At 41.7% G+C, this 26,387-nt stretch overlaps 1 protein-coding gene across 2 annotated transcripts in view; it reads right to left on the bottom strand.

Annotated features, from left to right (window-relative positions):
- FASN (fatty acid synthase) overlaps nt 1–26,387 on the bottom strand; it is a 108,740-nt gene that overhangs the window by 56,482 nt on the left and 25,871 nt on the right. For both annotated transcript variants that reach the window (XM_029599026.1, XM_029599027.1), the window contains exons 4-17: nt 26,161–26,334; nt 21,604–21,804; nt 21,370–21,492; nt 18,439–18,554; nt 17,189–17,323; nt 14,007–14,466; nt 13,443–13,630; nt 12,907–13,096; nt 12,433–12,527; nt 11,935–12,069; nt 10,481–10,684; nt 2,929–3,044; nt 2,457–2,632; nt 1,534–1,725 (exon numbers count right to left, since the gene is read on the bottom strand). In XM_029599026.1, coding sequence (XP_029454886.1) covers nt 1,534–1,725; nt 2,457–2,632; nt 2,929–3,044; nt 10,481–10,684; nt 11,935–12,069; nt 12,433–12,527; nt 12,907–13,096; nt 13,443–13,630; nt 14,007–14,466; nt 17,189–17,323; nt 18,439–18,554; nt 21,370–21,492; nt 21,604–21,804; nt 26,161–26,334 — 2,505 coding nt within the window. The remainder of the gene's footprint in view (nt 1–1,533; nt 1,726–2,456; nt 2,633–2,928; nt 3,045–10,480; nt 10,685–11,934; nt 12,070–12,432; nt 12,528–12,906; nt 13,097–13,442; nt 13,631–14,006; nt 14,467–17,188; nt 17,324–18,438; nt 18,555–21,369; nt 21,493–21,603; nt 21,805–26,160; nt 26,335–26,387) is intronic.

Here is a 26,387-nt window from a genome sequence, read left to right on the forward strand (position 1 = left end):
TCTTTAGTTATCTTGCTCCTGCTTTTTGGAACAGTACTCATTGTCAAGTCTTGTACAGAGACAAATTATTTTAAATGTAGGAAAATGATCAAGTCCTACCTTTTTAAGGAAGCCTATGGTTAGGCTGCTCTTACTCTGAATTATCTTCTTGTTGATTTGCCCTTAGGAAAGCTAATAGATTGCCTATTTTGTAACTAGATGGCTGGTCTATTTTGAGGTTGGATCTATTTTGCTATGGGATATTATCTGTGTCTTGGTTGAACCGGGGTGGGTAGATGAGTTGGGGCTGGTTCAGTTGTTTTAACTGGGGAAGAGGATTTGTTCGGCAGGATGAGTGGTTATTGACTGTTAGCTTCTTTTTATTCAAATCACTTTGATGTTTATAAGAGATAAGGTATTACATTTTTATAAACAAAATAAAAAGGACTGATGTTTAGCAAGTTATAATAAAGCCTCCTGATTGGAGAACTTGAAGAATGAAAACAGTGGCTCTCTTCACCTCCTATGAGCTTCTGGTCGAAATAAGCTAATCATAAGCTAATCGAAATATGCTAATCATTCCAAAAATGGGAATACTAGAATAATAATACATTTCTTCCTTATGCATGCAGTCAGGACTGCCAGGCATTTGGTGAATACTCTTGACACTGCTGCTAGACCAAAAGGGAGAACACAGTACTAGTAATGTTCTCTTATTTTGAACCTCAGATATTTCCTGTGATCCTTATGAATAGAGATGTGCATGTAGGCATCCTTCAAATCCAAAGTAATTAACCAGTCATTGATCTGTAAATGATAAAGAATAGTGCCCAACAAGGTAATTCTAAAAGCATGGTTGTTCACACAGACAAAGTCAGTTATGACTTTACAATAGCTAACAGGGGATTATTTATATGCTTGCTGTATATTGTATTTATGGTTTGGGGTCCTGCCAGGTACTTGTGATCAGGATTGGCCACTTCTAGAAACAGGATACTGGGCTTGACCAACCCTTTGTCTGATCCAATATGGTAGTTCTTATGGTTTGTAGTTATTCTTTTTGAAGATACTTTTTAATTTGAAGAATATATATATTTTGGTTATTTTGTTCAGATTTTATACTGTCAAGCTACAGAATTTTACGTATATGTTCTTTGGTCTTTTGTTGTTTGATATTATATATTTTTATTGAATGCACTGAGAATCTTAAATTACGCAATTTAAATTTTTTTAAATAAATAATCAATAATACTACTTTTATTCATTTTGTTGTAAAGCCCTACTGGATCTCTACTAACTATACATCAATATAGGTAGAGAAAAAGCATGCCCAAAGGTTTCCAGCTCTCCCATGGTTGCTGTCTGGTTGCTTACTGTTTCTATAAAAGGGGAAAAACATCTTCCTAATGACCCGCTTTGATCTTTGTTAAAGACAGGATGCTAGGCTCAATGGATTGTTGATTTGACCTACCATGGCACTTATGTTCTTATTTTACCGTGCATAACATAACAGATCAGCTCCTGGTTTTGATTCCAGCTGTTTTTCATCCTCACCTGTTTTTGGAAGAATCACTGCTCGATGGATTGTGACTTCCTCAAATATGACAGGTGTTTGCTCCATGACAACCCCCAAAGACCGTGCCAGAGTACGCCATGCAAGCACCAGGTACCCAGTTGCGGGGTACAGCACTCGCCCATCAATGCAATGTCCAATCATATAGTAATCTGGGGATTCAGGGTTCATATCTGCAGCAGGAAAGAAAGGGGATGGAACAACTCCACAATGATAAAAGAATACACAGGTTAGGTTGCTTCAGCTTGGAAAAAAAAAAAAGAGATGGCTGAGAAGGGGCATGATAATTTAAAAAAATAATGAGTAGGGTAGAATGGGTAAATAACATGAAAACAAGGTGACATTCCATGAAACTAACAACCAGCAAATATTTTTTAAAAATTATAGAAAGTACTTTACTCTGCGCACAATCAAATTGTTGCCAGAGGTCATGGTAGGGCATCTAGCATAGCAGGGTTTAAGAGAGATTTGAACAATTTCTTAGAAGAAAAAGTCCATAAAATATTATTAGCCAGATAGATTAAAAAAGTTATTGCTATCCCTGGGAGCAAGAAGCATGGCATCTTCTGAGTAATTGTGACTCGGCCTGGCCACTGTCAGAGACAGGATGCTGGGCTTCATGGACCTTGGTTTGACTCAGCATGTCATTTTTTATGTTCTTATGTACATATACACACAGTATCCTGATCTTTCAGACATCTAAGTAGCCTCATCAATTCAGATACCACACTGCCAACATAAAAACATCTGGGATGTCTTCAAAGATTTGGAATCAAGCTAGCAACATCAATCTCCTGAGTCTTCCCAGAGATCCTCACTTCCCTGCTCTGTTTCAGGCCGATACAGAACGGTTCCCCAGCAGTTTTAGGTCTCCAATATAAAACTGGTATTTCATGCAACTCACCAACATTATAGACGGTGGATGATGTGGATCCCCCAGAGCCTGCTGGGAAATCTTCAGCTTTAGGAACATCCCAGGTCTGACTGTGGTCCCAGCGAATGAAGGGAGAGACGAGAGGTGTCCCAGATGGTACTGGGTAGTCAATGGGTGGGAACATATTATTTGAGTCAACATTTATCCTAGAAAAAAAGAGCAGAGTTAACATTGGAACGCTACCCTTTCTCTCAGACAGGAAACATTAGTTCTAAGTTTGCATCTGCTCTTGGTAAAGGTCCATCACCGCTTCTCTCTCACAATTTCTCTCCCCTTCTCTTTCTCTATCTCCAGGTCTCCTCCATTCTTTTTCTATCTATTGCCCCTGCCTTGTCTCCCCTCATTTCCCCCCTCCCTCTTTGTTCTTTGGTATTCCTCTCTCCCTGTCTGTCTTTCTCAATATATCTGTCCTTAATTCCCTCCCAGCTGTATTTATTCCTACCCATTCAGGTAGATCTTTCCCACATGTGTTAGGAAGAACTCCAGGTTGTTGCTGTGTCCTCTTTTCATCAAGGGAAGGATTGTACATGTTGGCTTCAAACTTCTCCTCAGGATAGCCTAAGTAACCATAATGAAGAGGTTTTTTGTCAGTGGCAGATCAGTAAGGAGGCAATTTTTAATTTAATTACCAAATTTGATTTCTTGCCCTTCAGCCAAACCACCAAGGCAAGGAACAATTAAAAATCAACACAATAAAATAAACCATTAATAAAAACATAGCAACCCCCTTATATAAGGGATTCAAGGATTGGTGAATAATCTGCATGGATTTTGCACCAGTTTTCATAGAGAAAGTATGTGCAAACTTTGCCTTTGAAAGCTGCCCAAAGAAAAAACTTGCTTTTTCTGTGGATACTTATTCTGACCATAACTATGCAAGTTGTTGCCTCTCACTTCTGGGAATGCAGCCACAAAAATGTGGGTAAACGTATCGGCTCTGTGGAACACCACCCGCTGACAGGGTGGGTGGTTCTCGTCAAGCCCTTTTTCCTGGGTAAATATCTTTTGAATATTTCCCTCTTAGTTACTCCAGTCTGAGCTGAAGAAAATGCTATCACATGCACTGTCAGTCTACATTCAGCTTTCCTAAGGACACAGAAACTGTGTACTGGGGTTAAACTGAAGGACATCATATTCACCTTCTCAATCAAGCCTCTCTGGTAGGGCTGAATTAAGGATATCTGGGTCCCTGGCACTGCAATAAAAAGGTACCCCGCCCCACCCCATTTAAAATAAAGAAAAACATCTAGCAGAGCTGTTTTACTTCATCTTAGATGGCTTAGGATCTTGGTAGCTTCTCTCAACACATGCAGCTTTGCTCCCCTAACTACTTCAGCCCTCTCCCCTGCATGGAAGTGCCTTCACTTCATCATTCCCCTGCACGCACTGAACATCTTCATTTGTCTCCTAGAGATTTCTAAAATTATGTCTGGCACAGAGCAGGTTCATCAGGAACAGTTTTTTTTACCATCAAAAAGTAGTAGGATTAGGGATCACTCCCTGAAAGTACCAACAAATTTAAGAAAATATTTTTTTCAGTCAACACACAACTAAATCTGTGGAACTTATTGCCAGAACTTAAGGAACTTATTGCAAGAAAATGTAATTAAGGCTGGTAGTACAAACTGAGGTTAAAAAAAGTTTGGACAAGTTTCTGGAGAACAGGTCCATAAGTTATTAGCCAAATAGACTTTGTTTTCTCCGTCTTTTAATTCTTGGAAGGAGCAACACGGAACAGACTTTTATACTGGGACGTGCTGGGTACTTCTAGGTGAGCCAGACTGGCCACTTTCGAGGATGCTGGGATCAACGTACCACTGGTCTGATCCAGCATAGCATTTCTTATGCTCTTGGGTACACAATTTACCTGAGTAAATTTCCAGCTAGGAGTATGCAATCTTCCACAGCTTGCATGCTTTTAGCTGCATTTAGGGGAGGTGTTTCTGGAGGTGTGTGTTTTGGGTGGACACACAGAGTCTGTGTGGGTTCTTTTCCAATAGTCCACACCACAAAAAGCACAGTAAAAATGCTAAATCATAGGGAGAAAAGTAGTTCCAACAGTCAAAATAATAATATGCAAAAATAATTTATCAATTATGGGGTGTCAGCAATATAGTTAGTGGTGCAAGACCTCCTTATCAGAGGAGGTTACCCGGACCTCTCGATCACTCACTCCTGGCCCAATTGTGAGCTGTTAGTTGCAATGGTCAACAGATTCAAGAGTTCTGCAAGAGTTCTGAAACACTAGCTGACATTGGGATTTGGCTCGCTGAAGTTTATTTGGTTCATTTTATATTGGCTTATAAGCATATTCTTTGCATTAAGACATGTTTTGCTATTTACTTGCATTGAGAAAATTGTGCTTAAATAAATCTTTTGAATCTGTTGGCCTTTGCTACTAATGGCTCACAATTGATCAAGAGGTCCAGGTAACCTCCTCTGATAAGGAGGTCTTACACCACTAACCCGGCTTGTTGAGATCCCATAATTGATAAATATGTTTGCATATTTTTGTTTGACTCATGGACCTACTTTTCTTTTTTTGTAATTAAAGTTTTTTATTGAAAGCGTGCAAAATACACACAAATATAACATGAACGAAAACAGCCATGAACAATAAAGGCAAAGTGACAATAAAGGCAAAGTGCATGGACCTACTTTTCTTGCTATGGTTTAGCATTTTTACTGTGCCTTTTGTGATGTGGATTATTAGATATTTAGGACAGGTGTGCAGGAGTAGTTTTTTGGGGGAGGGAAGTTCTTCTCCATAGATTCTACCAGCATGCAAAACTCCGCTGTTGCTTTGTACCCACGGCAATTTTCTAAAGGAAAAGTACACTCACAATTCCCATTTGAAATTCGGTGCAAAGTCCGTGGGTGAAAAGTGCCAGCGGAATTTGCACCAAAGCAGAGAATTTGAATATTACTCACAAAGTGACAAAGTGTATAACCTGCTCCTTTAGGCACATAAATGGCACATAGAAAATCAGTTGGGGGTTCTATGCAAAATCCCATTGCAAGCGTGCTTTTAACCCACACTGGTACGAGGACAGATTCAGGGCAGGGATAGCAGTTTCATTTCCATTTTTTTAAAGCATGCACAGAAATGTGCACACAGAAAGTTCCCCCTGTTCAGGACCAGGCGTAACTTTCTGCGCCTATGTATACACACATACCGGGACAACCTGCAGATTTTCAAACCAGGCTTATGTGCTTAGGTCTGCTTTGAAAATTCCATCTGAAGTTGTCTTTAGGCCTAAAATTACCCTCAATAAGATCAAAACATTTGGAAGACAATTTCCTAAAGTAACTAGCTACGTAACTACTGAGTTACCAATGTAGATCTACCCAGGGTGAAAAGTGCACCCTGCAGAGCAGTTAAAAGCAGGTATGACCTCTCACAACATGCATACTTTTAGCTGGATTAAAATGAGTCGGTCCCTAGGGGAATGGTGGGGTTGGCAGATTAAACTCTGCGGGGAAAACTGAATTTTCACATCTATGTGCATAGTTTTGCTCTTGTTCCTCCACCCGAAGAAATAACAGGAGCAACAGTATATGTTCTGTGTACACAGGTACAAAAGGAAGTGAATTTTCAGAGGGAAACTAACCTGGTAGTTTCTCTTTGAAAATTTGCTACATGTTGCTCAGGTCCCTTGCACTCAGATAGGCTACTAAGAATTGTCCCCTTAAGGACCCTAAAGAATAACAAAGTTATACTGATTTGCTTTCAGGAACAAATAGAGACTGAATGATTCATACAAGCAGAAGAGGCAGACTACTAAAGAATATAAGGGTGAGAGAGTGAGTCATGTTCTGCCCTCATGGCTAAGAGCTATGTGCAGATTTATTATTTGCACTGTTATTATAATTGCAAATGAGAGTATGTATGTGCCTGGGTATAAAAAAAGTCTTGTTTACAGCTGGACTAACTGCAGAAAATCTGTCTGTACTTGAGAGACTTAAACGTCATATGAACTCAATAATTTGTTCTGAGTTACTTCATATGAACTTTGTATAGTTTGAGTTTCATGTCTATAGGCCGATTTGTTACTGGGAACTCTGCAATCAGATTGCTTGTAAGAATTTACCGTAAGAACAAAATGAGTCCGGTAGTGTGTCTACCCCAGGATTTTCCAACCCTCTCCTGGAGGCACACCTAACCAGTGGGGTTTTCAGGATATCCATGATGAATTTATTTATTTATTTATTGTTTTTGTTATGCATAAGATAGATCTGCATACAGTGGACACTCAGGATATGCAGATCTATCTCATGCATATTCATTGTGGAAATCCTGAAAGCTTAACTAGCTAGATGTGCCTCCAGGAGAAGATTAGGAAACACTGGTCTACGTAATGTGAAAAATCTTGAGATTTCCTGTAAATGTAACCAGTATGTGGAGAATGCTTCGTAGTAATTCAAGTCTATATGGAAATCCTTAAGATATTTGCTGCGTTATTTAAAAATAAATGTGAACTAATTTGTTTTGCCAATGACCTATGGCTTTAATAGATAACATGGAGGTAAAGATATGTGAGACTGCATGAAATCATGGAGACAGTCTATGGGAGTCTTATTTTGGCATTATATGGCACGTGAGAACAGGTGCATTGGACTAAGTGTTGGGGGGGGGGGGGTTAGTGTTTTAATCCCACAGAGAAAGGAGACTCTCTTTAAAGCTGGTGAAAAGTGGATGGGACTCACCCAATGACAAAGAATACCTACGATCCCTCCTTCCAAAACCCCCAACAAGTTAAACAAATCCACCAAACTTCTGTCTAGCTTCTCTGCTAGTTCCAGGACACAGGAAGGTGGAGGACAGTGGCTCTTGGGTATATGTGGAGGGGTTGTGGTTATGGGTATGGGGATGTAGTTTTATTGTGATATTCTATATATGATTTGATTGTATTTTTTTGTTATAATTTTACCTGCTATACACCACCTTGGGTAGATATGTGCTTGGTAAGGCAGTATATAAGTAATAAATTATATGATACATGATATAAGGGAGGGGTACTAGAGCTCCAAGCAAGCTCAAGTGGCTGTGAAACCCCCTATGTCTAAAACCAGGAGAAAAAGGAGGAAAGCTCCCAAATCCTCCAAAATAAAAAAAAAAAATCTAATCTCCAGATTAGGGGGGAGGCAACATTCAAAAAACCAAGCTGTAACCTGCAGCAGAAAATAAAGGAAAAAGCTGTAACTCTCAGCCAAGAAAAAAAGGGGGAAAAAATACAAAAAAGCTGTTAATAAAGCAGTAAGGGAAGAAAGAAGGCTTTCTGCTGGGCTTAAAAACCAGGGAAGAAAAACTGAATTTCCTTGCTCTTTGTAGCTGGGGAAAAGAGGAAAAAAAAATAAAAAGATTCCCTGTTTCCTCTGCTGCTCAATTGCTCAACCACATGAAAAAAGGAGAAGTTCCCTTGACAAGGTGATTACAGGGGCAGCAGGGCACAAGGGATGTTGGGAAAAAAAGCCCTACAGTCAACCAGGTGGCTCAGGGTGCAGAAGAGTTTAGCTCTATTTAAAGACTATGGGGGCTAGAGCAAGGCACCAGCAACTCATCGGAAAGGGGCCATACAAGAACCAACTTTAAATAAACTGGGCTTCTGCACTACTAAACATTTCTATTGTGCTACTCGACATACAAAAACAATACATAAGAAGACAGTCCATGCTCTATAGAGCTTACAATCTAATTAAGACAAACATACAGGGCAAAAGAGACTTGGGGAGTTTCATATAGTAAGGCAATGGTTAAAATTAGTTCGTTAGTGAGGCCAAAAGCGGACATAACCAGCCTCAAAAAGGTAGGTCTTTAGATGGGATTTAAAAAAGAGAGAGGGAGGGCTTTGCTGCCAATTTGCGCAAAACCAAGGTTGGGGGAGGGGGAGAGGGAAGAAAATACCATAAACCCTAGTGAAGGGGGGTTTGGGATAGGTTCATGGAGGGCAGGAGCACCTCACTGCTCCCACACAGACCAGTTGGGCCTATCCACTGCCTGGCAGGGAAGGGAGACAGAATTCCAGAGAGATACAGTGAGTGCTATGTGAGGTAGAGCTCTTCCAGTGATTCCCATATCAAAATTTTGCCTCTTGAACATATATGGGTGCATTTTAAAAAGAGTTACATATGTAAGAGTAACCTTCTATCATAGCGGTTTTCAAAAGCCATTTACCCACATTAAGTGCACATAATACTGGTAAAACCTATGGACAATTCAATGGCATATATTATAGCAGTTTTCAAAAGCCCACTTACATAGGTAGCGTGCATTTACATATATATCACCTAGTTTTAAGCATATACATGCTTTTCAAATTCAGGCCCAAAGTGATGAGAGGTACTAGGCCTTCTTATCTGAAAGATAAACTGAGCTGGCATGTTCCTGGTAGAGCATTGCACCCTTCTGTCTGTTTTTTTTTTTACTAGCAACTCTGACTCATAGGAAAGTAAGAAAAGCCAAACTATGCAGTAGGCTGTCCACTTTGGCTGCTCTACAGCTGTGGAATAAACTCCCTCTCGATATTACAACTGGGTTGAATTATCAGGCCTTCAGAAAAAAGTGAAAAACTTTTCTTTATCCATCTGCAGAGTAATGGAGGTTAGTATTACATGATCAGCAGCCTATTTGTTTTTATTTTTTTGTTATGTTAGTTTGGTGTTTATTTGCATTTTAATTATTTGTATACCACTTTGGGCATCTGTTGTTGGCCAGGTAAGAGGTATAGAAGTATTTTAAATAAAATCACATGCATATGACAATGATATGATTCATGAGTTTGTGACTCTTGGTGTTTCTGTGCTGAGAATAACTACCATATACATGAATTTAACTGTAAAAACAAGGGGATAAATATTCAGCTGCTGGGCAGCTGGCAAGGATAGCTGGATAAACTTATTTGGGACATTCAGTGGTGCAGGTGTGCCGCTGATTTACCCAGCTATCTCAGATTAGCCAGATAAGTTCATCTGGCTAACTTTAGGACAGCTCTCAGCAGGCCATGAATGTCCCTAGACCGGACCATCTCAGAATAACTGGAATGCCCCTTATCTGGCTATGTCAAGGGCGGTCAAACTGGAGGGATTTTCCAATCTCAGTGTTTATCCAGCCACTTTGAAATGCCTGTACTGTGGGATATAAATCAATAAATACCTGAAAATTGGGAAGGCAATTTTGCAAAAGATCATTTTTGCATGTAACACACTGTTTTACCAGAGACAACCCTTTGAAAATTATCCCCATAGAAAATAAATAAAAATTGGGAATACTCCATCATATATAAAATCAAAACAATTCCATTTCAGGTCCATGTCACCTGATGATACCGTGAAAAGAAATGTTATAATAAAATACAGAAAAATAAAAGAAAAAGCATTCAAAAAAGAAAAAAATATTAAAAATCTCTGCATGATTATGCTATCTCAGCTCTGTCACAGGCCTGGTGGACCCTGAAGTAATTATCCTACCTTGGCATTGTGCCTGGCCTGGTTTATCCTGCAGGTTTATATCTCAGCCTGGTTTACCTTTGCATGACTATCCTATCTCAGTTCTGTCCCAGGCCTTGTTTACCCTGGCATGACTATCTCAGCTATGTCTCAAGACTGGTACCTTGTGCGATTATTCTACCCTGGCTGTGCCCTTGACACTGCTTATTGCAGCATGATTAGCACATCTCTGCTCTGTTCCAGGAGTGGTTTACCCTTGCATAACTTTCCTATGTCCCTGGCCTGGTTTACCCTTGTGCAATTATCCTATCTTGGCTTAATCCCAGGCCCGCTTTATCCCTGCATGATTATCAAATCTCCATTCTGGTTTATACTTGTGTGATTATCCTACTTCGGCTCTGTCCCAAATGTCAAGTTTAAAATATGATGGGTCCTCCAGACCCTAATTTTACATTAATTTATACAGTGTCCAAGCCTCTCTTCTAATTCTCTAAATTACTATATCATTGGCTGATGCATAAGCATTAATGAGAACAGATTGTGGATACCTGCAGTAAAGCATGTGGTGCAATTTCTACCACCACAGCATTGTCAGGAACAAGTCTCAGTCCCTCCTGGAACAGGACTGGGCTCACTAGGTTGTTGACATGGTACTCGGCAGAAGATAACCGCGCCAGGTCAGAAGTACTTTGCTGTGCTGGAATAGACGTACTGATCCAACGGGAGGAACGAGGCTTGGGATTCTTAATGACCTAAAACAGCAGGCAGAAATGTTAGAATTCAAAGCCCTCCCCCCACACACACACACACTCACTCGCTTAGATATGCTGAAAAAGCCTTCACCGCTGGGATTAATACAGAAAAGGAGAGGTACCATTCAGAAGTTAATTAATCTGTTAGAGGGCATGCGGCAGGTGGGCTGTGGTAGGGATTTTGGACGCTCATCTAACCAAGATGTTGGAGTGGAAACGAGGAGTACAAGAAAGACTGTCCTGGATAAGGAGTGATATCTTGCAGATGGTTGCTAGGGATGGAGTTTTCAATAGATAGGAGTAGGCAACCACCTTGGGGTGGCTGCCCTGCCATCAGAAGGCTGCTCCTGTGGCTGCATTATATAGGAATGGGCCAGCTGATGTGTCACACACACCTAGGCCAGCTGGGAAGAATATCCAGGCATGTGGATGGACTGGCTGCTTTTTTTCTACCGTGTTACGTGCTTCATTTCCATGCTACAGTAGTTTGAACAGTCCTGTAACAACTTGGTCTAGAACAGTTATTGTAACATACTGTGGCAACATTTCAGCTTCTAACCTTTATCAGCCCAGGGCCAGGAAGTCCAGCGTTTGCTCTTAATGAGGCAGATTATGATAAAGTGCAATCAAATTAGCACACCTTATTACTACTTCATTAAGGCACATTTTTTATGCACTAAAATTATTTCTGCTTAGGAAATAATTAGCATCTAAAATAAGTGGGATAATTTGAGCACACTTTCCTTAATAATGCATATGAAATTGTTTCCAGTGCAGGAAAGTGCGCTACAAATTAGCAGACTTTTTTGCTTTACCTTTAGTGCGGATTACAGCCCTAGAGGTGAAGTATAATGTACTTCTCTGGGAAGTAAATGGAAGTTTTTTAAATTATTTTTTACTTTGGGACCTCCGACTTAATATCGCTATGATATTAAGTCGGAGGGTGCCAGCAGAAATTAGCGCCTACCTTCGCTAATTTCTGAAAGTAAAATGTGCGGCTTGGCTGCACATTTTACTTAGTGAATCGCGCGGGAATAACTAATAGGGTCATCAGCATGCATTTGCATGTTGTGGGCACTATTAGTTTCGGGGGGGTTGGACGCACGTTTTCGACCCCTTACTGAATAAGGGGTAAAGCTAGCGTCAAAAACGCGCATCCAAATGCGGGTTAATAGTGAGCTCCACCGGAGCACACTGTACTGTATCAGCCTGTCAGAAAGCTGAGCACTTACCATCTTACCCAAGCTTACCTTCTTCAGGGCGCTCAGCAATGAGGGAGCGATGGATTCCATGTAATACGAGTGAAATGCTACTCCAGCCGACCGCACCTCCTTTGCAAATACGCCCTCTGCCTTCAGTTTGGCTACAAACTCACTCACAGCATCCTAAGAGGTAGGACAAAAGTTACTTTTCAATAATCTGGGGTGGAATATAATCACCGACTTAATTCCTTTTCATGGGGTGAATTTTATGAAAAAGTATGCAAGTGCCCTGAACAGCGTGCTAGAGACCCCTTGCATCTCCCCTGAGGATTATGTAGTCCAAACTCTCCATCAGCAGACGACTGAAAAATCTGTTTCATTTTGAATCAGCATTTCTAAGCATTCCCAAGCTCAGGCCCTAATATCCCTCAAGGGAATGGCGCCAGCCTGAAGTGTCCCTCCCGCTGCTATAAGGGATGGTGCCAGCTGTTGTACTTAGAGAGGAAAGTTCCTCCTGACCCCCGTTTCTGGCCACTTTTTGCTCACCTGAGGCCCTGAAATGGTGACTGTATCCTCTGAGTTGTGACAGGCAGGGACCACTCCCTGAGGACACTGGACTTTACACTCCTCCCATGTTAAACCTGCAGAAAACAACACAAGCACACTCCAAGTTGTGCCAATTCTTGTGCTGAGAAACAGAAAGCAGACAACTAAACACAGTGCAGGGTTTTCTGAGAAAGGAATGCCATTTACAAAATGACTGTTCCCAGACAGAGCTCCCGCCTCCACAGCTGGGGGTTGTACAAACGAGGTATACAATTCTGCATAACTATGAATCCCCTTTCTTTCTGTCTTGTAAGGACACCACCCACAACCAGTTCAAAAACATTATACGGGACGTACAAGACTGGGATCATTCAGAATGTCTATTTAGAGTGACTCATGAGCTTTGTTATATACAGTGGTAGAAGAAAAAGAAAAAACTTGCGGAATGAGCAGCGCTGATGTCCAGGCACTTACCCACAGCAGCCATGCCTCCAGCGGGCAGCTTGGCCTCTTTAATACATCGACCTCTCCAATATGCAGCAAGAATGGCTTCTTCGTGGCTTAGAGAATTGTCTGCATAGCCACAAGCCAGTTCTCCAACAGAATGGCCAAGAATACCATCTGGCTCCAAATTCATAGATTTTAATATATCGATTTGAGCAATCTTAAAAGAGCCAACAGAAAAGAAGAATTTAACAGATACAGTACCAACTAAAGATTTAACTGGCCATAGGGCCTTTTCAGGGCTAGTATATTGTGGGGGCCTCTTCCACTGTCACCTCAACACAAGGGTCTTTCATTTCATCAAAGAAAGGACTTCACTCTATTATTAACATTGTAGCTGCTACCCTATGATTATTAACTACAAAGCAATAGCTACATCAGCACCATTTAGCTGCTTTTCCTCTCAGAAATTATTTATTTCAAACATTTTTATCCTGCTACATCCAGCTACTGCTATCCTGTGCGGAGCGAACGTATTAAAACCATGATAAAGTCATTATTCTCACCTGGATAGCAGCAAGTCCAACAAATGCATGAACAGTGTCTTCAAAAGTATTGTCATCCGCATTCCACAGCAAGTCCGACACCTTCAGCCCAGTGTCCTTCAGAGCCCTATCTGAGCGCAAGATGGACTGCCGGAAGAGCTCCAGCTTCATCAGACTGTGGCCCATGCCCTTCCACTGCGTCCCCATTCCTATGCACAAGGATGGGGCGAGAAGAGATTTGCTCTGCTTCAGACTTTCACAAAACTGAGAGCTTTCTATTTGCTAATGGAATAATTAGGGGAATTTGTTTCACTAGACGTTTAGTATCCTGACAGGTAAAGGACAAAAACCTATCCGGCATGTACAACAAGTAAATATGGCAAAGGGCCTGGAATTGTGCTTCTTAGTAGGTGCTGGAACATTTCAAGCTCCGTTACAGAGAGGGGAAAGATGGATTCTGTACACGTGACGACAGTGGAGATGCCTAAATAGTGACTTGGAGCTACAGAAGACCTCACCTCCAATAAGGTCTGGAAAAAAAGGGACGGCAAGAAATAGAAAACACCACAAACGGCTGCTAATTACCTGAGCAGATATACCAAAGGGGCCTCCCAGAAGCTTGGACCGGCTGAGTTTCCTTCACGTCACTCTCGCTGCCCACCAGCGCGTACCCTCTGTAGGGAAAGGCGGAGGCAGGGACGCCAGAGATGTCGTTCAGCAGGCGCACAAATGAACTGTCCTTGCCAACTGTTTTGCTCTGGTCCAGCAGAGTTTCCACCGCTTCCTGGGTCCTGCCACAGGCCTGCACCAAGCGTGGGAAGGTTTGAGAGTCAGGGGGAAAGGGCCTCTTTTCACTGGGTTTCAAGATGACGTGGACATTCGAGCCTCCAAAGCCAAAGGAATTGATACCAACGATGCCACCTCTCACTGGCAGGGGCTGAGTGACCACTTTTATACGCCCATCCTCCAAGGCGGGTATATCAGGGTTTGGGGTGCTGTAGTGAATGTTGGGGGCCCACAGCCCCTTTTCCAGAGAAAGAATCACCTGAAAGACACAAGTTGGCAGTTTAAATTCTGCTGACTCTCTGAAACATAGGAGTTTTAAGTTTTGCAGTGTCTTAAACTACTGAGAAAGGTTTTGCCAACACTGTCCTTCATTGTTTCTCTCTATCCAGTGCTCGGAAGATGATCAACTTTTTTTTTTCCTCCCCAATAATAAATTCACTTCTTCAAAAGTAAGTCCTCCCTGTAACCTTCCCTACAGAAGGCTCAGAACGGTAAATCAGGGCTCACTTATACATACTGGGGATAATTTTCACTAAGCTGCCGAGCAGCAAAGTACCAAGGTTGTTTGTCTTTGAAAATTCGCTTACACATATACAAGTGACAACAAAAAAAATAATCACAATACCTGTCTTCTTTGTGCCAGTGATTACTACAGGTGGAGCAATAGAAACAAAAATTCCCCTGATGTAACTGTGCTCCTGGGAGCCCCTTTTTTTAATCTAGCGAAAAACTTGCACGTTGTGGAACCAGCAGGCTAATTTTGTAGCTACATGGCTAGATCCCTTTTGACTTCATAAAAAAAGATTCTTATTGAAAAGTTAGGTATTCATTAAAGGTTCATACACAGTAAAACAGCACTGCAAAGTCCCACAAGCAGAATACAATGAACAAACCAGTAGTCTCGGAGCCACTTTAGTGCAACTAGTCCATTGCTCCAAAAATTTTCAGAACAGTTGGCAAGCGTCTCATTACCACATTTCAGGGAGAGTACAAAAATAAGTCAAATAACTGTGTCAAAAACTACAAGCAAAAACAGGTAAAGAGGACAATGTGCAACGTCATTTATGGATATAAATTGGCTCTGTGACAACTGCCATTCTTCAATAGGGCTAAAGGTGCCATGTTACATAGCTTGGCTTGGAAAATAAATGCACGTAGATCACATTTTGTGTTATGTTCCATGAAAAAGTAGCCAGCCCAAACAGTAGGTGCAAAGGTCTGTGGGTACAGAGAGTGCAGATGCTGTGTCTCTGAAACCTAATGCAAAGATTACAAGTAAAAAGTACTCACTGAATTGTTCCAATACAGAGGGCCTGAAAATTGCTCCCAAAGGGTGCAAAAAAAATATTGGTTGAAATTCACTAAGAAACTGATACTTTTGCTCACGCTTTTTGGCTGTAGTATTTACTGCAGTGTCTGTTATTCAGTGTATATACATGTAACAAAGCACTGCTCAGGCCCCATTCTAGACAGCTATCACCAAAAACAAGCAGATAGCCAGGCACTTTGCACTGAAACAAATGTGTTTGATTCTGTCACTTGGGGTGTTCTGCCACAGGCAACACACCATCCCTTCCTTGAGAAAGAAACAGTTAAGAGTTGCCAAATCACCCCAGGTCAACCAAACAGGAGGATCTAGTCCTGGCTTGGCTCCCAATATATGCATGGAGTTTTACTTCTGATTGTCCCACTGATAATCAAAAGAACAAATTCATGCATGCAATGGGGCAAAAGCATGACTGGATCAGCCTGTTTGGAAATCCCAGTAGTATTCCTAGTGACAGGCTGGCATAAAAAACTCCATGCAACAACCAGAATCTCCCATTACAGGTGTAGCCTTCCTATAAAACGATGATCCTTTAGAACAGCAGCTCCAAGCCTGCCATGTTTCTCCTTCAAACTGGCCTCTGTTTCTCTAGTTTGCTCAGCTTCTCTGGCAGACTCCTGCCTCTTGGAAGCTCCACCTTCCAGTCCCTTGACCCTCATCAGCTGCCCTTTTCCAGTTTTTCCAAGGAACTTTTCTTTCTATTTAAACCACATGCATCGCTGCGGCTTCTCTCCCCTTAGGATTACATCACCTAGCACTCTCCCAGCTAAAGCGACATCATTTCTTCTCTGCTGATTTTCCTTTTTGCCATGTTTTCTGCTGCCTTGGCAAACCAACTGCACTTCAACCCTGGTCTTCTCTCAACTGGGCAAAGTTCTAACTCTATCATAGCCTACAAACCCCAAAAGTAACTTCTTTAAAGTCACATTCCTCTTATAATATTCTTTATGTAACTGACAGCCTACCTGCTCCATATCTCTAAGCTATCTCCAAATGCATGGAACCTTGGCTCTGTAACAATGAGTCCTGATTTACTGTTTTGTGTTTCCTCTTGGTGCAAGAGGCTAATGTTAAGCACACATTTTGCTTCTGTGCCTTCTCTATGGAGACCATCCTTATTAGAGGAACTGAATAATCAAACAGAACTTTATTTTTTCTGAGGATACTAACAAACAAGCAGACAATTGGTCATTGCAAATGCAGTTAGATTCCCTTAAGTTATTTCAAGTACCTCCATAAGGGTCCGAAAGCAATTTATTGGATCCAATATGGTTCCCTCATCATAAATAACCATATTACCCAGAGCACTACATTACATGCACATTTTATCTTGATACGGTATCTAGTTAATATTTACACTGGGCATTTTTCATTCACAGCAGGCAGTCTGGGGTATTTACTTGTACACACAGAAATTAATTAATGCCTATTCCCATGAAATGAAAAGGGAGTGCCTACTGATATATTTATTGATTATTTGAAGGGTCAAACTCAGCATTCTGGCTGGGTCTCAGGGCAATGGTTTTAGGCACAGAAGATAAAAATAACCAACAACAACTGAACCTCAGGTCCCCAGCCACTGATTGCTGGGCTAACATCACATGGACGCAAACAAGTTCTTCAAAATAACTTTGCTTTTGCTGTGATTGGTTACCTTGGCCAAAGCAGCAAGTCCAGAGGCAGGTTCTGGATGCCCCATGTTTGATTTGGTTGATCCGATTAACAGTGGTTCTCTGTCTGCTACACAAAAAACATCAACAATTCCGTTCACTTCCTGAGGATCTCCAACCTAAGTGAAGGGAAGAAAAAGAAAAAAGGCACACTGCATGGTTTCCAAAGAGGGGAAGGCTCAGCTTACTGTTGCAAGTACTCTGTCACGGGCTGAGATAAAAGCATAAGAACATCTACGTCATCATTACTTGGGAACCAGGATCTCCACTTAAACCAATATATTTATGAGTTAATTTTCAAAGGAGTTACGTGCACGAAATTAGCACATACGCAAGTAAGTAGCTTATATTCATCTACATGCCATTTTATAAACATCAAAAAATATGCATGCATCTGCAATCTTAAGGGGCAGGCTAGGGGCGTTATGGAGCAGGGCCAAAAGGTAAGTTGCTATTGTATAAGAGGTTTATGTGACTACATTAAGCAACTTATTCGTCCAATTCCATACCTGCTAATTATCTAGCACAACTGATATCAGACTCATCTGTTGTCTGCTATTTTTGGGTGGCTGTTCTGGGTGAATGGGGGGGAATTCAAAGTGAAGTACTAGGAGGGTCTCAATGAACTGGAGACAGACTGAGTGAACTGGTGGACGTATTGGCGAACTGGTGATTTTAAGTGTGCACGCATATTTTAAAATATTCCTACTTCTGTGTGTAAATCAGGGTTTTACCTGAAAACATTTTTAATGTGTAAAATATACACACTTTCAATGTACTGTTGATATCTGAACGTAATGAAGCGTGCGAGTGAATGTTGGGGAGATGGACATCCGTGTATTTTATAATCTGCGCGGACCAGATGCACACAGGCTATAAAATACTTATAGTAGATCTCCGCGTGCCCATATAATAGGCGTGCAGGAGATTGTTTGAAAGTTATCCTCTTCGTGTTAAATCCTAGTAGCATTTCCAATCTAATCCATTTCCAAATATTTTCAAGAGGAATGACAGAAAGAGCCCAGATGTAGAGACGGGACTTCGCCCAGCAGCCCTAAATAACTACAAACCGAACACGTCCACTTCCTACCTGCAGGGCTGGAAGAGAAGTTCTAAAGAAATGCACGCGATGATGAGAAAAGTGTAGATTTAGAATGAACGAAGGGGGTTTAAGAGATAGATTGGAACAGAAAAGGCGGAAAGAAGGAAGCGAGAAAGCATGGTTTGTTCTAACCTTTGTGCCAGTGCCATGAGCTTCCACGTATTCCACTTCTGCCGGCTGGATCCCTGCCTCCCTGTACAAAGAGGCCACCAGCTGCTGCTGCACCTCACCAGAAGGGAAGGTCACACCTGCGGACACAAGCAGCAGCAAGGCAAGAGCTGCCGTTAACCTTCCCCGGGAATTCTTTTACTTTCTTCCTTCTCTTTGTATCCTGCTCTCCAAATGCCCATTCATGCATGCAAAGTCTTTTGCAAATCACCTCCTCGGTTTTGTACCCAAGGCTGTGGAGAGTGAAGTGATTTGCCCACTGTTACGAGGAGCATCAGCGGGATTTGATCCCTAAGTCACAGCCTGCCACTCTAACCACTAGGCTACTCCTCATTTTATTTAGTTTTGTTCCACTTGTCAGGTATTTCAAAAGCAGATTACATTCAGGAGCTGTAGGTATTCCCCTGTCCCTGGAGGACTTAGAAAAAAAAATATGTAAAATGTGTAAAGACCTCTAAAAGACATAACAATATTGCCAAATTCAAGGGGATGCAACATTTGCAAAACAAAGGAGGCAAGAAAGAAGTTAGGAAGAGTGATTCAGCTGGCCAGGGCTTAAATGGAGGAGTGCACTGCCCACTCAGTAAAGGCAGGGGATAAAACTTTCTTCAGAGGTATAAAGATTTAGCAGGGTAAATCTTACCTGTTCAAAACTTCACTCCTGTACCTGTCTAACTTTGTGCAGGTGGCAATCTTTCTCACAGAAATTTAGCTGGGCAAGAAAGTTTCTTTTTGTTTCACATAGTAAATGAGGGCAAATAATGAGCAAAACTGCCCATCCAGTCACCCAGAAAGGTGTTTAGGGTGGCAACTGCTGTTCCATGCAGCGTATCCCCTGTGCTTATTCACATCCACTTGCCACAAGGGAGTCTCAGTTTATCCCACATCCTTTTGAATTTCACCACCTCCTCCAGGAGGGCACTCCAGACATCCACCATCCTTTCCGTGAAAAAGTATTTCCTGGTGTGGTTCCTGAGTCTACCCACTTGGAGCTTCATATTATGACCCTCTAGTTATAGAGCCTCCTTTCCAATGCAAAACCCTTTTCTTTTGCATTTTTTTAATGCCTGTTGGGTATTTAGGTCTACATCATATCCCCCCTGTCTCTCCTCTCCTCTAGGGTATACATATTTAGGTTATAAGAACATAAGAAGTGCCATGCTGGGTCAGACCAAGGTCCATCCAGCCCAACTTCTTGTCTCCAACATTGGCCAGTCGAGATCACAAGTACCCAATGGATCCCAAAAAGCAGATCTATTTCTTATTACTCACTCCCAGGGATAGCAATGGCTTTTCCTAATCTACTTGCCTAGTAATGTTTTATGAACTTTTCTCCAGGAGCTTGTCCAAGCCTCTTCTAAGCCCCACTATGCTAATTACCATGACCGCATCTTCTGGCAACAGATTCCACGGCCTGACTGTGCACGAAGTGAAAAATCTATATACATTTGTTTTAAATCTGTTGGCTGTTAGAGTCACAGAGTAGTCCCTTATTTTAGCATCATTTCCAAGGGTAAATAACTGTCCTTTGTTTGCTATGTTCACTCCACACATGATTTTATAAAAACTTCTGACATGTCCCATCTCAGCCATCTCTCTTCCAAGCTAGAAACGTCACTCTCTAGCACGTCCTGATGAGACAGTGACCCATTCAATACTGGCGGAACTGAAATCTATTATTATTTTGTCCCCAATTTATTAGCTTTTCTAATTTCTGCTAGCATTTCACAGTATGTTTCTCCATCTTGGCCAGGTAGATGGTAGTAAGTACACACCACTATATTGTTTCTTGCAGGACTTTTATCCTGCTTGACTCTGTGCCATCACTTACATATAGTGCCACCCCTCCACCGATCTGATCTGCCCTATCACATCAATATAATTTAAACCCTGGCGTCAGGGTTCCATTGCTTGTCCTCCTTTTACCATGTCTCCAAGATGCATATAATGCCTATTTCCTCATATAATGCCATACATTCTAATTCACCAATCTTATTTTTCAGACTTCTGTCTTTCACATACAGAAATTTGTATTTCTAATTTTAAATTGTATTCACAACTTGCTTATTAGCAGATGATACTGGCATTTTGAAGGCATTCATATCTATGTGCTTTTTATTTAAATTCATCTGGGCTATTTCAGCTTTTATCGCAACCTTTCTATTGGGATAGTCTAACTTCCCTGTTTTGCAGGTAATCTTTGGAAGATACCACCCTCTGAACCATGGGCTTCTATCAGCTTCCCTCCATAGTCTAGTTAGAAATGGCACTCTCTCCTTTTTTAAATGGTAGCGCCAGCAGTTGGAATCCACCCTGGAATAGACTTTCCCTTCCCCAAGCTGTTCCCCCAGTTCCTAACAAATCTAAAGCTGTCTTCTCCATATTTCATCTCATCCACACACTGAGACTCTTCAGCAGCTGTCTTAACCCTTCTCCTCCTGGGCACATGTCCTCCGTGTGAGAGCAAAGTACCCACCAGCTTAACCCTATGCAGGCTGCTATAAAATTACCCCTCTAAGGGAGTAATTTTGAAAGCCATTTGCATGCATAAAACCCTGTTTAATGCAACATAAAACAGCTGTTCTAAAATGACCTGGGTTCCATGCAGGTAAAAGTGCATATATATAACCTGGTTTTGTGCTTACTTTTATGGTACAGAAGCTCCTGCAAATAGTGGCACTCTTCAGGAATCCAAAACGTAATGGCATGCTGTACATCTGCGTACCACTGCACGTCAGCCATCGTGCCCAGGGTCACCCAGTATTTCAACCATGCCCAGGCTCACCAAATAAGTTCAAATACTGCAACCATATGTGCACAGATTTTCCAACGAGAGCAGCAGCACTTCAGGAAATAGTGCTGAAGATTCTCGCAGGCCTCTTTCCATTTACTCACCTTGTTCCTTGTAGCCATCAGTATTGCTTCCAGCATTCACCACTGTAGCATACACCCGTTTGGCCATGGATTTCTTGGTCATTAGAATGACTACGGCAGCCTCAGAGCGGCAGTATCCATTTCCTAAAGGAACAGAACCAGAACGAGAGTAAGCGGCTTTTATTATTGTGCTGCCTGAGAATAAGGATCCAATTGCAAGAGCAGCACTGACCAGAGATGCTATTAAGTTGTTACCTGAAGCATCAAAGGATTTACAGGTGCCATCTGGACTGAGCATGCCCAGTTTCATGAACTGAACTGATGTGTTGGGTTTGCACAGAAGGTTCACTCCTCCCACAATGGCTGCATCACACTGCCCATGTTGTATGGCTTTGTACGCATTCTCTAAAGCAAGGAGACTGGAGGAACACGCTGTGTCAATAGCCAAACTGGGACCTGGAAGTAATAAAATCTGTAGTTACAGTTGAAGGTTTAGGATTTGTATATTTCCTGGTTCTTCCAAGCATTTCTCCAGGAGTTCAATATTCAGCGGGTTTGTCTGGCTAACTTCAGGAATTAGCTGTCAAACCCAAAGTTTTGAACTTCCTGACTCTCCCAGTCTGAATGGTTGAGAAAGCAGCTTCATTGTGCCTCACTGAGAGTGGGATAGGTTAAAGCTATGACCTTGATATTAAGGTTCATTGTATTTTTAATGCATTTGCATTTCTGATGTATTATTTTCTGATGTATATTGTTATTTATTATATTTTTGATGTATTTTTATGATGTATTGATCTCTCTCTTATTTACATGCTTTGTGAATGATTTAGGGCTGTACACTGTCTAAGGAAAGCAGTATATAAATATAACATATAAATATAACATCACATATAAATATAACATCACATCAGGTCTGAAGTTATAACTTTAACCAGATATATTCACTGGAATGTGTATCTGGTTATGTTTCGCTGAACATTCAGCTAAAGTTATCCAGGTGACTGGTCATGATGGAGAGCAGGTCTAAAGTTATCTGGATAACTTCATTCAAGAAATTGACTTTAGCCAGCTATATTCAGCAGAATGCATCTCTGTTATGCTTTGAGGACAATTTGGATAACTTCGCTGCTTGCCAGGTTACTTAACAGGAAAAAAGTATTGCATACACAATTGTCATAAAAGTCAATAGTCAAACATGTTTCTTTTTTACCTTGTATATAAACAAAGTCATCCTTCAGTTTTGTCTTAGGCACATTGATGGCCACATTTAAAGATGAGAAAATGCAGGGCCAAACATTGCTTAAAAATCCGCCAGTTCGTTTGCTGCAGAGTGTTAAATCTTTTGGTCAAAGTTTTAAAGTCAAGCAATATCCAGAAGGGAATGTTCTCACAGAAAGTCTTGGTGCAAAAAAAAGTACAAGTGAGACTTTTATTGTCCAAGAAACTAAAGTCAAGGATGAGGCAGGAGATGTATACAGGGGGATTAGATGGCCCCAAATTTGCCTTTCCCCCAAAGATCCCAGCCTGAACTGAAACATTCTCCCCTGATGGGATGGCATAGGCATACTTTACCTCTTTATTACTTAGAATGTTGTACTTTTCCTAATTCAGACTTTTGTTTACATTTCAAAATTTGAAAAACATTATTAAATTTTGATGAGGGCATCCATCTGTCCATCACAGGAGCTATCTAGGCCCTGGAAACAGCAGTACAATGTGCTTTAGACACAGGGCAATTTTCAAAGCACTGTACCTCGTTGAAATGGTCAGACTGTAAGTGCGCGCAGGTTCCACAGTGCCTGCAAATTTTTGTCTCATTAAAAGAGAGCATTCCTGTGGGCATGGTTGGGTTGGAGGAGAGAGTAAATTTGATTTTCATAGGTGCATGCAATATTTTCCCCCTCCCCCACAAATATAACTGGTGCAAAGTAGGTGGAGATTTTTTAACTCATGTACTTTGCACTTGCTAGTTTGCCAAGAAAAGTAACACACATTTTCTTTTCTCTTTATGCACATTTCCAAAGTATGCTCATTAAAGCCAGCTACTATGTGGCGCCCCTACTAATGCCCCAGTATTGTACTTCACACCAAAAATGTAAGCTAATGAGAACACTGCTTTGTATTAAACTGGACCGCATTTTCAGCACGCAGCCCCCTGAGCATGAGGCAATACTCAGTTTCAGAATTCAATATTGTCTAGAGAGCTGGAAGCACCTCCCTGGATGATCCTAAGATTTAAAGAACATAAGAAGTGCCATGCCGGGTCAGACCAAAGGTCCATCAAACCCAGCATCTGACAGTGGCCATTCCCAAAAAATGGATCCAATTTCCTGTTACTCACTCCCATGGAGTCACCTGGTTTATAACAGTTTATGGAGTTTTCCCTCCAGGAACTTGTCCAAACTCCTTTTAAACCTAGTTATGCTAACTGCTTTCACCTCATCCTCCAACAACAAATTCAGTAGGTTGATTGTGCATTGAACATAAAAATAATTTCACCAATTTGATTAAACTATGTTACTTGTCAGTTTCATGGAGTGTCCCCTAGTCCTAGTATTATTTAAAAGGGTAACTGTCTCCTATTTATCTGTTCCACCCCACTCATGATTTTATAAACCTCTGTCATATCCCATCTCAATATTCTCTTCTCTGTACTGAAGAGCCCTGGTCTGTTTAGCTTTTCTTCATAAGGGAGCTGTTCCATCCTCTTAATCCTATTTTTGTTGCCCTTCTCTTACCTTTTCTAATTCTGCTATTTGTTTTGGAGATGGGGCAACCAGGATTGCACACAATAATCAAAGTGTGGTCACACCATAAAATTGAAACAGAGACATGATGACACGAATGAAGAATAAAAGCCAGATTTTCCGAATAATTCCTAGCATTGAATTTGCTTTTTTGACAGCCACTGCACACTGAGCTGAGGAATTCAAAATATTGTCTACAAGCACTCCAAGGTTATTTTCCTGGTTGGTTACTCCTATTGTGGACCCCAGCATTGTAGCTGGAATTATTTTCCCTATGTGCGTAACTCAGCACTTATCCACATTCAGTTTCATCTACCATTTGCATGCCCAGGCTCCCAGCCCTGTAAGGTTCCTTGCTGCTGCTGGGCACACTCATTTTATCCTGCAGCAGATTATTCAGTGATGAATGAAACCCACAGATGTGGCCTTGTGGAGTCCATGTTTCTGAGCCGAAGACTGATCCAAGCTGGCTGAGAAGAACAACAGTGATGACTCAAGCTGTGTTCTCCTCCTTTACCACCCAAGGCATGACTTGCACTAGGAACCACACAAATTTATGGTGGCCTACACAGTTTAAATCATTAGTCAGGCTCTAGACAGCACAGAAGGATGTGATCTGAGGCAATATCACTCTCCTACTTCTTCTGCTGGCCAGGATGAGCAGCAGTGAGAGAGATATGGACTGTGGGAATGGAAAATCAGCAGGGGAGAGATTGTGAGAAGGATTTGGGAGATGTCAGGACTGACTGTGGAGTTGAGGAGGAGCTGGATGGTGGTGAAAGAGGTATTGGAGTAGATGAGCATGAGAACTGGCTGGGAGGGTATACTGTATATGTGTGTGTATGTGTGACAGAAAGGGAGTGAAGTGTGTGTGCAAGAGGAATTTCAGGATGGGGATGAGAGTAAGGATTCACTGAGTGGGTAAGGAGGGACTGGATGAGGTCATAAAGGCTGGTGTGTGTGTGTGTGTTTGTGTGTTTGAGTGTACATGTCAGAGAGAGAGAGAGAGATAGACAGAAGACAGTGTGTGAGATCAGGCCCAGATTCAGGTATAGGCAAATGTAGGCAACTGGTGCTAAATTTTTATAGGCACTAGAGTGTCATCACAGCCACTATATTCCTACATCCAGGCCTGCTCCCGCAGCACTGGCCCTATACCAGAGCAGGTGGATGCAGGAAATTCAATGCAGGACCTCCGGCAGCCATTGTGAACTAACCAGCCATGCAGCAACCCTCCCCTCCCTGGGATTTCCAAGGTAACAGAAGCCTGCATGGGAGGAGGAGGTGGGGCGCCACAGGGCCAGTCAGCAGACATGCCACTGAATTTCCCGTCTCCACTTGCTGCTGCAGGAGAGTGCCGCAAAGTAGAAGTGAGAGGGGATGCCGCAGGAGGGGAATATTTAGGCAAAGGCAATTTAGGGATCGGCTTATAATTGTCCAATTCCTATGGCAGAACAAGGCAAACATCCCCCCCCCCCCCTTTGCCCATAGGTGCACGCAGCTTAAATCTGGCCTTGGATTGCAAGGGAGGATGGGGGCGATACAAGATAGAGCATTTGAAGCATAACTTTGGAAATGTTCTGTATTCCATGGAGTAACCCTTTCCTCTCTTGTGTATTTCATGCCTGAGAACAAAATTAGAGTTACATTTATTTTGTAAGCTTCTGCCATTTGCTCCCCCTTGTAGATTCATAATGATTGGATGGCAGCCTAAAGTGAATTTAAGCACAGCATCAAAACAGTTTTAATTCAACTTATTTATTGACTCCTGCTCATAAATGGAGATGCTGTTGCACTGATCCTTATAAGAACCCCATGAAGAAATCAAATTGGTACATGTAAAGGATTTTTTAAAACTAGGGATGTGGCCATAAAATGCAGAAAGATTAGAAAATACATTGGAGCAAAAATGAAAAATGATATTATGGAATAAGGCCAAATGTTTGCTATGACATTGTACATTATTTGCATTACTGTAAATAAATAAATGAGGAAGCAAAAGAGCCAAGAAAAGGGTACGTTCTAGCTAGGACTGCTTCTTTAATGCTCTCAAGAAATTTTTTACCTTTGAAGTCAAAGAAGTAGGAGATTCTATTGGCAAACATAGCGCGCTGGCAGCCTGTCATGCTGTATCCAAGCAGCTCCTCTGGGTCCCGGCTGAATGCTTCTCCAGCCTCTGAGCCGCTGACACCAATCCATACCCCTGTGTTTGTACCCCTCAACACAGCAGGGTTAATACCTGTCAAAGAAGTCCAACGTTACTTACTATTTCAGAGCGTGTGTACTGTTACC

Source organism: Rhinatrema bivittatum, chromosome 4, assembly GCF_901001135.1.
Source record: "Rhinatrema bivittatum chromosome 4, aRhiBiv1.1, whole genome shotgun sequence".
Taxonomy (NCBI): domain Eukaryota; kingdom Metazoa; phylum Chordata; class Amphibia; order Gymnophiona; family Rhinatrematidae; genus Rhinatrema; species Rhinatrema bivittatum.